The 12,760-nt window shown below is 39.9% G+C and overlaps 1 protein-coding gene across 11 annotated transcripts in view; it reads right to left on the reverse strand.

The window, feature by feature from the left end:
- The window catches only part of ZNF618 (zinc finger protein 618), a 236,285-nt gene that overhangs the window by 149,420 nt on the left and 74,105 nt on the right, over positions 1 to 12,760 (reverse strand). Inside the window, exon 2 of one of the 11 annotated variants that reach the window (XM_056812403.1) lies at positions 9,791 to 9,900. The exons of the other annotated variants lie outside the window; for them this stretch is intronic. Within the exon in view, the coding sequence (XP_056668381.1) occupies positions 9,791 to 9,817 (27 nt within the window). The 5' untranslated portion in view covers positions 9,818 to 9,900. The remainder of the gene's footprint in view (positions 1 to 9,790; positions 9,901 to 12,760) is intronic. 11 annotated transcript variants of the gene reach the window in all.

The following is a 12,760-nucleotide window of genomic DNA, read 5'->3' on the forward strand; positions in this document are numbered from 1 at the left end:
GTTGATCAAACTAGTGATCCAAACAAAATAAGAATTCTAAAAAGGTACCACAGCTCAGTTCCTCACTGGAATAGTTCTTTTCCTCAGACCAGGGGTTCTTAAACTAGGATTCATAAACTTGCAGTTTTGATATTTGGACAACTCTATTTTCCTTTGTAACTCTATGCATTTAAAAATTATATTCTGAGAAGGGCTCTACAAAGACTGCCAAAGGGGTCTATGACACCAAAAGATTAAGAACCCCTGCCCCAGACAATCACCAGAGACATTAACTATCATATTCAGATTTAATAGGTAAGAAAGGAGCAGCAATTACTACTCCTTTATTCCTACTCTCATAAGTAAATTAGAGCAAGTCAAGAATAAGCCAAGGTTTTCTGACCAAAATAATTTGAAAAAGAATTAGCCCAGTCTTCCCTCCTTACACTTATTCTCACAGCTCCAGAGAATCTTGGAAGACATACTATCTCCACTGGCTTCTTCTATAGATGTTTCCAGCTAAGTCTAGTAAGACACTTCCTGGTTCAGGTACTGATGTGACAAAAATAGTACCTTACTTCATCACTCTAAAGTAAATTACAACTTCATCATTTCTTTTAGGACCCTACTTACATTAGAAGCAGGAAAAGTTTATTGTATTTGAGGTCACTCTGAATACAAGTTGATTCTTGGAATAGTACTTACTTGATCAAACAAGATTTTCTTGATTTTCTTTCTAAAAGTTGCCAGGATTCTGAGTTTTATTCCTATTAAAGTGAAGTTTCACAACTATCTTAAACCAGTTCTTCCTGTTTTCCCAAAAGAATTGTCTGTCATTCTTTTGCAAATAAAAGTTTTTATAGAACAAATACGAAGGAACCCTGTCCAGCTGAATTAGAAAGTTTCATTTCTGCACCTATGAAAAAAATGGGGCAGAATACATATGTTCTGATAAATCAGATACTCAGGAGGCACTTAAAAAAAAAAACAAAAAAACCATTGTCCTCTTTCCAAGGAACACGACTTTCAACTATATGGCCAAAAGAACCAAAAACAAAAATAAATAAATACAAATAAATATCTCTTTTTGCTCAGCAGTACTTTGTGATTTTTTGTGAGGTTCATCCACCTGAAAAGCTAGTGAGTTTGGCATCATTATTATCCAGTCTTTCCTAGCATCTTATCATTTTGGAGTTATGAGAAATATCAATTCCCCCTTTCAGATCATAACCTTCAACTATTTGAAGACCGCTCCAAGCAGCTCCTTTTACAGGCTAAGCTTCCCCAGTTTCTTTGCTTTTTGTCACATCTGTTTCAGACACACTATTCAAAAGTTGCATTGATTTGGGGGTAGAGTGGGGCAGGGAGAGGGGAGGAGACAGACAACATACAACAGTTATATCATTTTCCATTCATCCTGAAACTGAAGTTAACAAGAACTCTTAATATTTTTCTCATATCAGCTGCTGTTAAGTCAATGATTCTCACATTTGCCACACCCGCCACCCTCCTGGTCTTTGTGTGCACACAGTTAATTTTTTTTTTAACCTAAGTGGAGGAATTCATATTTATCCCTACCAAATTCCATCCTGTTAAATTTCAGCCTGTTCAAATATCTTCTTTGAATTTTGATTAGGGCATAATCTAACTTCTTTGCCATCCCTCCCAGCTTTGTGTCATCTGTAAATCTGATACACACGCCTTCATTTTAGCTAATTAATAAAAATACTTAATAGTTCTGGGTCAAGGATGAACCGCACATCATACTAGCAGAGATCTCTCTCCAGGTTAACATTAGTGCATTAATCAATACTTAGTACTAAATAAATGTTGAACAAGTTAATGAACCAGCTACAAATCCACCAAATCATACTATCATCACATACCATGAGATCCATATTGCTGCTTCTTATGCCCAGCATTTAGGACTGTGCCTGGCACACAATCAACCATTTAATGAATGGTTGTCTAATGAATGAAAACTATTTTTTTAAATTATATTAAATGCCTTACTGATATCTAAATAAGATACATATATCTAGAGATTAATCTCAAGTAATTCTAGCAAAAAGAAATGAGGTTAATTTAACATGGCCTATAGTGGTAGTCTCTCGGTGACCGAGAATGACAATTGTCTTTGTGCATTATCATCTATTGATGTACCCTCATGTGGCTTTGGAGTCCAAAGGCTGAGGCGCAGAGTTTGTGCCACATGGGGCATGGAAAGCCAGTTGTTACGGGAGGTGCGGTTGTGGCCTGGTGTCGGCGTTCACGCGCAGCGGCAAGACGTCGATGTCACTCATCTTCAAAGGTGGTGGCGGCATGGTTAATGTGGGTTCGCCAGCTGCTTCTGTCAGAGGCAGCGAGTTCTAGTTGCTTTGGTGTAATGCCAGCCCACTTCAAGTTGGACTTTAGCTGATCCTTGAATCTCTTCTTTGGTCGCCCTTGTTTCCTGAGTCCAGCTGACAGTTCACCATAGAACACCTGCCTTGGTATTCGCTGTGGGTCCATGCGGATGACGTGTCTAGACCATCGTAGCTGGGTTTTAAGGACCATGACTTCGATGCTGGTGGAGTTGGCTCTGTCGAGGACTTCCTGGTTGGTGATTCAATCCTGCCATCGGATCCTCATGATTGACCGGAGGGAGCATTGGTGGAATTGCTCCAGCTGTTTCATGTGCTTCCGGTACAGTGTCCATGTCTCACAACCGTACAGGAGCAAGCTGAGGACCACTGCGTTATACACTTTGAGCTTCGTCGCAGTGCTTACACCTCTGTGTTGGAGGACTTTGCAGCACAGCCGCCCGAGTGCCTGGCTGGCCTTTTGGATCCTGGCATTAATCTCGAGGTCTAGGGACCCGTCGTTGGCGATGCTGCTGCCCAGGTACTTGAAAGTACTGACGTTAGAAAGCTGCGTGCCATCGATTGTAATGCATGGCTGGTTAGTTGGCCTCCCTGATGCGGGTTGGAACAGCACCTCTGTTTTGCTGAGGCTGATAGTCAGGTCAAACAGTTTTGTTGCGGTGGAGAACCTGTCCACAATGGCTTGGAGATGATTTTCTTGGTGGGCCATGAGAGCACAGTCCTCTGCGAAGAGAGCTTCCAGGATGAGTCTCTCTGTTGTCTTTGTTTATGCAGTCAGGCGGTGAAGGTCGAATAGTGAGCCATCCAGTCGATATTTGATGTAGATGCCCAGGTCTAGATCCATCACAGCATGTTGTAATACTTGGGTGAAGAATCGGTTGAATAGTACTGGTGCAAGGACACAGCCTTTTTTCACACCATTGACATGGCCTATTCTTGACTAAAGACTAAAATAATAGGTCAAGTCATATTATGGAAACTCTCTCTAAACAGCCTGAAAATATTTTCTCCAAAGAAGCAAGGAGAAGAATTCAAGGGGTAGAAAGACCTTAGGAGTGATACGGGCTAGTCTCTGGCAGGGCATAAGGATGCCTTCTACTGCACCCTATCAAAGTTGACACACATGGTCCCCAGGATTCTGCCAGAGTAGGCATGTTCTGGCTTGTATTAATCTGCAACAACCTCCCTATAACTTTGGCCCAATGGTCTGAGCTCTGCTTTCTGGGACTTCAGGCTTATGTACCTCTAGGTGAGGAAATCAAGGCCCAAGGTAAGCAACTTGCAAGAGGTTCCTCCAGTGGTATGTAACAGCGGGGATTCAAACTCAGATCTTTCAGCTCGAAATTCAGTGGCTCTTGACATCCCTTATCTGAATAAAAATCTTTAAAATCTTTGTCTATCGGGATGTCTTAAATCTAGACAACTGATTCCAAAAGGCCAAGGAGAGGTCAGAACTGCTCACTGGAACTGGCCCTAAAGGCAAATGAGCAGCCCCTGAACTCCCTCTCTGGTTTCTGCCCCATGGACAATCACCACTAGGTATAGGAGGCAGAGAGGCCCTGATAACCCTTCTGTATTGGACAAACAGAGACAAAAACAAAACCCACCTGGTCAATCAGCCATTATACCACCACCAAGTGACTAGTCTGTTTTGTTCCCACACCCCATCTGAAACCATAGCAACGACCTACAATACTCCAGCTGCAAACAATTTTAGTGTCTTTATTGACAAGAATCTAAAAAGCAGAATCCTTCAATTTACTCTTTTAATTGAAGTTTTGCAAATTTAAATCCCACGATATCTTTAAAAAAAAAAAACCTTACCTTCCACTTCATAATCAATACTAAGTATTCCACAGCAGAAGAGCTAGGCAACTGGATTTAAATGACATGTCCAGGGTCACATAGCTAGGAAGTGTCTGAGATCAGATTTGAACCCAGAACCTCCCATCTCTAGGCCTAATTTTCAACTCTCCAAGTTACCTAGCTGCCTACAGTGTCTTTCTGTTTTGTATTTTAAGACATGGAATTCAACATGTTCCTAGTCCCAATCAGCAAAGACTGGATAAAGTCTAGGTCATCCAATCCCAATTCTTCATTGATTTCCCAGACTTCTAAGCCCAATGGAAATAGCCTCTAGTAGGAAACTGCTATCACTAAGTGCTCCATAGGCAGCATGGAATGGTTGGACTTGGGACTCAAGTCAGGTGTACATTTGATCAAATCCCAGCCTTTGACACTTAATAACTGTCTGATCCTGGACAACTCATTTGCTCTCTCTAAAACTGAATTTCCTCATCTGTAAAATGTGGATTATAATAGTCCCTGCTTCACAGGATTGTTGTGAAGCACAAATGACAACTTTAAAGCACTTTAACAGATAGCACTAGGTGGCATTCTATACCCTGGTAGGTAGAATGTTGAACTTGGGAATCAGGAAGTCCTGGGTTTGAATTCTGCCTCAAACCTCTATTAGCTATGTGACCCAGACAAATCAGTTAACTCCTCTCAGCCTGAGTTTCCTCAGCTGTAAAATAGGGGTACCTATCCTACAGGGTTATTATAAAGACTAAATAAGATAGCATGTGTAAAGGGCTTTGTGTGCTAGTCATTATTATTATCATAATGATTTATTCATCTGGGGTACTAGATTTATTTTAATGCTCAGAGCTAAGATTGGCCCTCCAAGTGCTGCTTTTTCAGAAAGGTTCCAGAGGATTTATGGTGGCAAAGGATCAAGATTATGGACTTCTCTGTCTGGAGTAAAGATGATAATTAATGTAGCAGACATCCCTGCCCTGTCCCTGACTGACAGCAAGCCAAAGAAACAAAACTCAAAGATGTGGAGTATTCAGGATCTCTGATCTTTTCCCTTGTCAACTAGTCAATCCCAGGTACAAGTAATATCAACACAAAGGCTCCTACTGCTGCCCACTGGGAAACAATGAGATCAAGTTTCATTCCCATTCAAAAACTTCTAGAACCCATGGACAAACAGGTATAGGCTCAAGAAATTAATTTGAAAGGATCTGTGTAACAAAAAGCTACTGCCATATCCAAGTGGAAGCTGGCACATTGCCAACTATTGCCTTTACAGCCCAGAAAAAGCCCTGAATCTAGCATTAGAGGGCCTAGGTTCAAATCCCAGTTCTGCCTTAGTGTCTGTCTGACTTCAAGCAAATTACTTAACTTCTCTTGGCCTCAGTTACCTCATACTTAAAATGAGATAAGACTAAGTAACTTCTGAAGACCCTTCTAGTTCTAAATCCATGATTGTATGATTAACCTTATTCTCACTGGACCATGGGATTTTTAGCAGAATCCAATGCTACTGCTTCCATGCTTCCACACTAACCAATCCACCAGTTGACAAGCATGTGTAAGGTCATATGATCTTTGATTTAGAGCTGGAAAGGATCTTAGGGGCCACTAAGTCCAACATCCTGATAATACAGATGAAGAAACTGAGACCCAGAGAAATTAAAGTGATTTGTCCAAAGATTTGAAGTCAAACCATACCAAGCCCAAATCCAGTACCCTGCCTACTAAACCATGCTATGTTAATCACTGGGAAGCACTCCAAAAATGATTAACCTATAATTCATACTTATAATTTAGAATCCTCAAAGAATCCAGGAATCTCTAAGTTGAAAGGAGTCTCAAGGTCATATAGTCGATCCTTTCACCTAAATTCTTCCTACTATTGGGTTGGAATTTTCTCTGGAACATAGCAGAAGTGGTGTCATTTTCTTCCATGAGAAATTTTTCAGCTATTTGAAGAAAATTATTACATCCCTCCTTAGGTCTTCTCTTCTTTGTCACCAACTCATAATTCATGGTGCTTAGAACTAGAAGCAATTTTAGAGCTCATCTTGTCCCACTTCTTCATTTCACAGATGAAGAAAATATGAGGCTCAGAGAAATTTAAAGAGTTGGTCAAGGTCACATAGCTCTTAAGTAGAAGAACTGAGATTCAAATTGAAGTCCTTCTGCCTCTATAACCAGTGTTCCTCCCATTATACCAGGATATCCCAGTTCTACTTTGATCATTCCTCAAAGGATAGCAGACATTTCCAGAATACTTTATGGTTTACAAATCTTTCTCCCTCACAAAAAAACTGGGAAATATTCAGTACCATTATCATTCTCTTTCTGTAGGTAAAAGTAACAATAATAAGATGACAATAATAATGACGACATTTGTATAATGTCTTAAACATGCTAGGCACTAGATTAAGCATTTTACAATTATTATCCCAACTACTCTGGAAGTAGGCAGTACTTCTTATTCTACAGATGGAAGAAACTGAGGTTCAGAAGTTATATGGCTTGATCAGGTTTCCATAGCTAGCAAATGTCAGAATTGGGATTCCCACTCAGTTTTTTCCTTAACCTAACTCCAACATTACTTCAAAAGACATATTTTCAAGGTCTTTCAACCATCCTCAAAACCAGATCCAAATTGCTTATTTCCCTTTTAAATGTGATTCCAGAACTTGCCCTAGTGCCCCAGGTTCTGTGTGGTCAGCCCAGAGTACAGTGGGATTATAATATCCCATAGTCCAAATGATGTCCTTCTGTTGACACAGTCTTAAGAGGACATCTGCTTCATACTAACCTTTCTTCATCCTAGCTCCCTCCCACACTTAAATTCCATATCCACAATAATGATAATGATAATAATAATAATAATAGTGGTCTTTAAAATTTATAAAAATGCTTTCCATATGTTATTTCACAACCAAAGAGAGTACTGAAATTTCACAAAGTATTTTGCAAATGAGAGTTCAGACCAAATGGTAAAGAAAAGAGAATCTTGTTCCAAAATGTTTATGAATTTTAGAAGTCATTACTGGAAGAAAGGACCATCACATTCAATAAAGCATCATTAATATTTAGTAAAAAGTCCTAGCATTCTGTGCTATGCTGAAGTTAAGGTCCCAGTACCCTTCAAATCTGTACCCTTGGGAACAGAAATGAAGATAGCTCTGCTGATGGCAGGCATAGGTAGACTTTAGGATGGAGATAGAAGCACATACTAAAGACTTTGATGTTTCTGCTTTTATCTTCTTGGATCTGGGTCACGGAGAACTTCACAAGAGGCAAAGGAAAACCATTAAACACAACAAACCCAGCATGCATGCTCTGATAGCTGAATCAACTTGATGATACCTTTCCCAGAGTACTTCTGAGCCTTTAAAGCCAAGACCAGTATCTGAGTTTAAGTATCTAAATCACCAATTCGTACACATTCCAAACAGCATGGCATGGAGGACAGAATAGAGAGAATTCTGGGCTTAAGAGTCAACAATAACTGAATTCCAATTTTGCCTCTGCATTTTCTAGCTGTGTGACCCTAGGCAAGGCACTCCACTTCACAGAGTAATATCTATAAAATGGTGATAATGTTAGCAATGCTTTTCTTTCTGAGCTATTCCAAGGACCAAAGTAAGCAAAGTGTTTCACAAACTCCAAAGTGATATACAAAGGACAAGAGGATCCTTTGTCACTTTCTTACCATGGGGTCTCAGTTTGCCTGCTATAAAACAGGTTTAGAGAAATAACTTGACAATGAAACATGATGGGTCTTTCACATTAATATATACACTTGTACCTAGATCTTGAGGTCAATGACCTATGGAACACCTCCTGATAGACCTGTAGCATCCAGGAACCTCTAGTTCAAGGGTTTCTTAACCTGGGATCCAGGGAACCCCCAAGGTGGTCAGAGAGATTTCAGGAAAGCTATGAACTTGGATGAAAAAAAAATTACAGCTTTATTTAGAATTAGTTTCCTTGATAGTCAACAAGCATTTATTGAGTACCAACTCTGTACCAGATTTTGAGCTAAAAAAAAAAGGCCAAGAGACAATGGAGTGGTTAAGTGGATAGAAAGTCAGGCTAGAGCCTGGAGGTCATGGGTTCAAATCTGGCCTCAGACACTCCCTAGCTGTGTGACTTTGGGCAAGTCACTTAATTCCCATTGCCTAGCCTTTACCTCTCTTCTGTCTTACATCCATCACTCAGTATTGATTCTAAGACAGAAAATAAGGGTTTTTAGAACAGAAAAGAATAATCCCTGTTTTCAATCTCATAATCTCATGGAGGATACAAGATGCAAACAACAAAGTACAAATAAGATATGCAGAGGCTAAGTTGGAGATGATTTTATAAAGAACATGCTAGCATTAAGGGAGGTCCAGAAAGCCTTTTTGAAGAAAGTGGAATTTTACCTGGGATTTAAAGGAAACCAGGATAGCAAGGACAGAGGAAAGGGAGAATATTTTAGGGCTTGGGATCCAGGGATGGAGGGTCTTACTGGAAGAATAGCAAAGCAGCAAGTGTCACCAGATCACAGAATACCTGAGGGTAAGGTGTAAGAAGTTTAGAAAGCTGGTCAGAAACTGACTTAAGAAGGTTTTAAAAGCCAGAGGTAATAGGGAGCGAGCCACTGTAGCTTACTGAGTTGGGGGGGGGGGGGTAGGACATGATAAAGTCAAATCTTACTTTAGGAAGGAAGGTCACTTTGGCAGCCTAGAAGAGTATGACTGTAGTGTGGAAAGATTTGAAGCCAAGAGATCATCCAGAAGGCTACTGCAACAGCTCAGATGTGAAATAAGAGTCCTCACCAGGGTGGTAGCAGTATGGGGCAAGGGACAGAGACACAGATGAGAGGCATTATGAAGTAGAACTGACAGGAGTTGGCAACTTTTTGGTTATGGGGAGTAAGAATGAGAGTTCAAAGATGACCCCTAGGTTGTAAGCTTGAGTGTCTGAAGAACACTGGGATCCTCAGCTCTACCTAGGAAGTTAAAAAGAGTTGGTATCTTCTTTATCAGTCAGTTAAGTTAATTAGCATGTTAGCTCTTAATTCATAGGATAAAGAGGTTCTTACCCAAAACTATAATGTAAGCTCTCTAAATCACAAAGTTTGAGAAAGAAGGGGAAAAAAGTACACACACACACACACACACACACAGTCAAATACTCACAGTTTGAAACTGTGAGACAAGACATGTCTCTGTTGATGGTGTGTATCACTGTTGGACAAATAAACGACAGTGTACCTGTCTGTCCAGATCCTATAATGGCTTAATCATACAGTGGCTCACAAGGACCATGGAGGAGAAGATAATGAACTTGTAATTCTGAGAATTTTATTTTATGCATATACAGCATTATTCTAAGAAGGGATCTGTAGACTTCACTTAGCTTCCAAAGGGGCCCAGGACCCAAAAAATGTCAATGACAAGAGGAACAAGGAAAAAGAGTGAAGTCAGAGACAAGAGAAGCAAGAGTTCTCCTGGAAATACCTGAGGTGGGCTAGTCCTCCCTTGATAAAGACAGGTGCTAGACTCAAGTCAACCACAAGCTTAACTTTGGGAATCTCCAGAGCTGTCCTACAGTGAGTGACCTGTCCCAGGCCTAGAAGTGGATACCCCACTTACCCTCAAGCTTGACCTCTTAGGGTCCATGACAGTTATTTGGTCGTCTCCTCATCGTCAGCAGAAAGTACTTCAGTCCAAAACCTGGTTTTGTCCTGGCCAGGCTCACCAATCTGGATAGGCAAGTCAACTGAAGTTATTTTTGTCCTGGAGAAGCATACTAGTTTTGAAAGGGAATATTTACAGGGAAGCTACCTAGCCAGGAGGGATGGAATCTTTCTCCTTTCTCTCTACCCCGGAGCATCACCCCTTTCCTCCCTACCTCAGCTCCAATTTCTTGTTTTATATCCCAGCCCTTGTCCTGGCAGCTCCAATTTAAGCTCACTGAAATGAGACACTTAACCTTTGTGAGTTGCTTCTCTTAATGAATACGCAGCAGTTTGCTATGCATTAAATCCAGGAGGAAAAGCCAAATCTGTTTCTGCTGCATTAGCCTGAGAGGTCATTAAAGGCTGGGTGCCCAGTAGCCATGGCGACCTTTTCTAGAAATAAAAGTCAGTCAGGCCTCCACCAACCCAGACACCAGGGAGTCTGGCTTATTCAAGAGGAACCTAAGGGACAGCCCCAGGTCTGGTCGGATGTCCTCCAGCCCCAAGCCAACCCCAAGGGCCCTTTTTTCCACATAAGTCTCCTACAAGTGGCTACAATTCAAGTCATTCCCAGCTGGAATGAATGAGTTCAATATCTGAATAGAGGTGGACCAATAAAAACCAAGGCTTTTCCCGCTTCCTCTTGAGTTGCTAAAATCTTCACCATCTTCCCAGGGAGGTTCAAATCAAACCCCAACTTCCCATTGAATTTTATTTTATAAAAAGGACAGCTGATGCTCAGTCAGAAGTATACTCCCCTCCCCCCCCCCATGTATTACAAAAGAAAACACATAGGGATTTGAATGGTTCCAGAAACTCACCCCTTCCTTTATTCTTTAAATAAGGTATTTAGTAGGAGTTAACAAATGCTAATTAACTGATTGGGTTTCTTGGTTTCTTCGGCCTAATGTAAATAGCAACACTAAAGAACACATTTCTTTTGTAATAATGTAAGCATCCTCTAAAGTTTCCAAAAAACCATAACCCTTCCCCATACCTGTATATCTACAATGGGTGGCTAGGAGTCACTATGGATAGTCACTTAACCCTGTTGGTCTCAGTCCCTCATCTGGAAAATGAGCTGGAGAAGAAAATGGCAAATCACTCCAGCATCTTTGCCAAGAAAACCCCAAGTGGGGTCACAAAGAATGAAATGTGATTGAAAACAACTAAACAACAGCTATTTATCTGTATCCTGTGCTGATTTAGTTGTGGAGTGGCCAATAAGGACTCTAAAAAATTGTGCAACATTTTGACCTTCAGTGAGTCTATCCCCCTCTCTATACCTGTGTTTCTTCATCTATAAATTGAAGGAGTTAGACTCAATGACCTCCAAGTTCTTTTCCAACTTCCAGTGAGACAGACAAGGAACTAAGTCCTCCAATAGTCCTGTCCCCTAACCTCTTTATAATTTTGGGAATTTGATTTTATCTCTCCCTCTGTCCTTCTATTTTTCCTCCTCTCCTCAAGTTGACTCAGGGCTTCTAACCTTTTTTAAGGTCACAGACCCCTTAGGCAGTCTGAGGAAACCTAATAAAATACATTAGATTACACAAAGGAAAGCAGTTATATTGAAATAGTTAATCAAGAGACTTTTTAAAAATAAGTTCACAGACCTCAGAGAAAAATAGAAGATAAAAAATTCAAGAAAGAAAAATGTTTTCCCAAAATTTCTCAAACTTTATTTACCCTAAAAAATAAGGAATATGAATTTTTTCCCCTAATTATCCAGTTAGCTTTTTAAAGAATGATTAATAAAATATTTAAGATGGTCAGGCTTCACTACTCATAAATGGTTCTCCCAAACTATATAATGAGAATAAGGTTTGTTTTTTTAATATACGGTAAAATAAAACATTTTTTTAATCTACAATCAAAATTACAAAAGTTCCTTAACACTGAATACAACCAGTAAAGGACTACTCTCAAAATTAATCAAAGATGGGTTTCTGCTTCCAGAGGTTATGCTTATTGTCCTAAAAGGACTTACCTACTAGTTCATTCTCTGCTGATGAGTTTCCTCTTGTGTACTTTCCACCAGTAAGTGGGTAGAAATAATCTTGGTCTTCCAGACTAGGTAGGTAGGCCTCGAAGGATTACAGGGAAGGATCTCAATTTGTTTTTCTTATAAATGTTGATGGCCTACTCAATTCTCAAGCTCTTCCCTCATTCTCAAAATACTAAAAGGTTCTGTTTTGGGGTAGGGTTTTTTAAGTTCGACAGCTTGTAACAAAAAATTTAAAGTGTAAAAGTTTTGGTAAAAATAACTGGTAAATCTTCAATAATCATATTGACATACTACATTTTTCATTTAATATACATAAAGCCATTTTAAAATGATAGAAATCTAAAAGAAAATTGCACTTATTTTAATTTTCCCTCAAATTGCCCCTGTTTATTCTCACAGCTTTGAAATTTTCATAAATTTTAAATTTCTCCACTTGCCCAGGGAACACTGAGGAGAGAATAGCTGAATCTATATTTATCAAATGCTATGAAGTCTTGTTTAGCCAATGTCACCAAGCCAGGCCTCTTATCAGAGGAAATACAATCATAAAAATACATCCTCAGAAGAACAGCCCAAGATAAACACAAAGCAAATTACTTGGGGCTTGATTCAGAGACCATTTTATAATCTAACAAAAATCAGCAGCTAGAAGAAGTATTTCCACAAGATACAACCTCTAAAAAATAATTACTGCTCCCATTACCCCTGGTTATACAGCACTAGGAACTATGCTTTAACCCAGGCAAATCGCAGAACTGGAAGGAACCCTCACCCACTCCTAAATCAAGCCCCTTATTTTACCAAAGAGAAAACTAAATTCCAGAAGAAGTCAGGGGGAGACTAGGCAGGACAAAAGGGCAAGTCTCCCTCCTCCTG

This window comes from Monodelphis domestica, chromosome 1 (genome assembly GCF_027887165.1).
Source record: "Monodelphis domestica isolate mMonDom1 chromosome 1, mMonDom1.pri, whole genome shotgun sequence".
Taxonomy (NCBI): Eukaryota; Metazoa; Chordata; class Mammalia; order Didelphimorphia; family Didelphidae; genus Monodelphis; species Monodelphis domestica.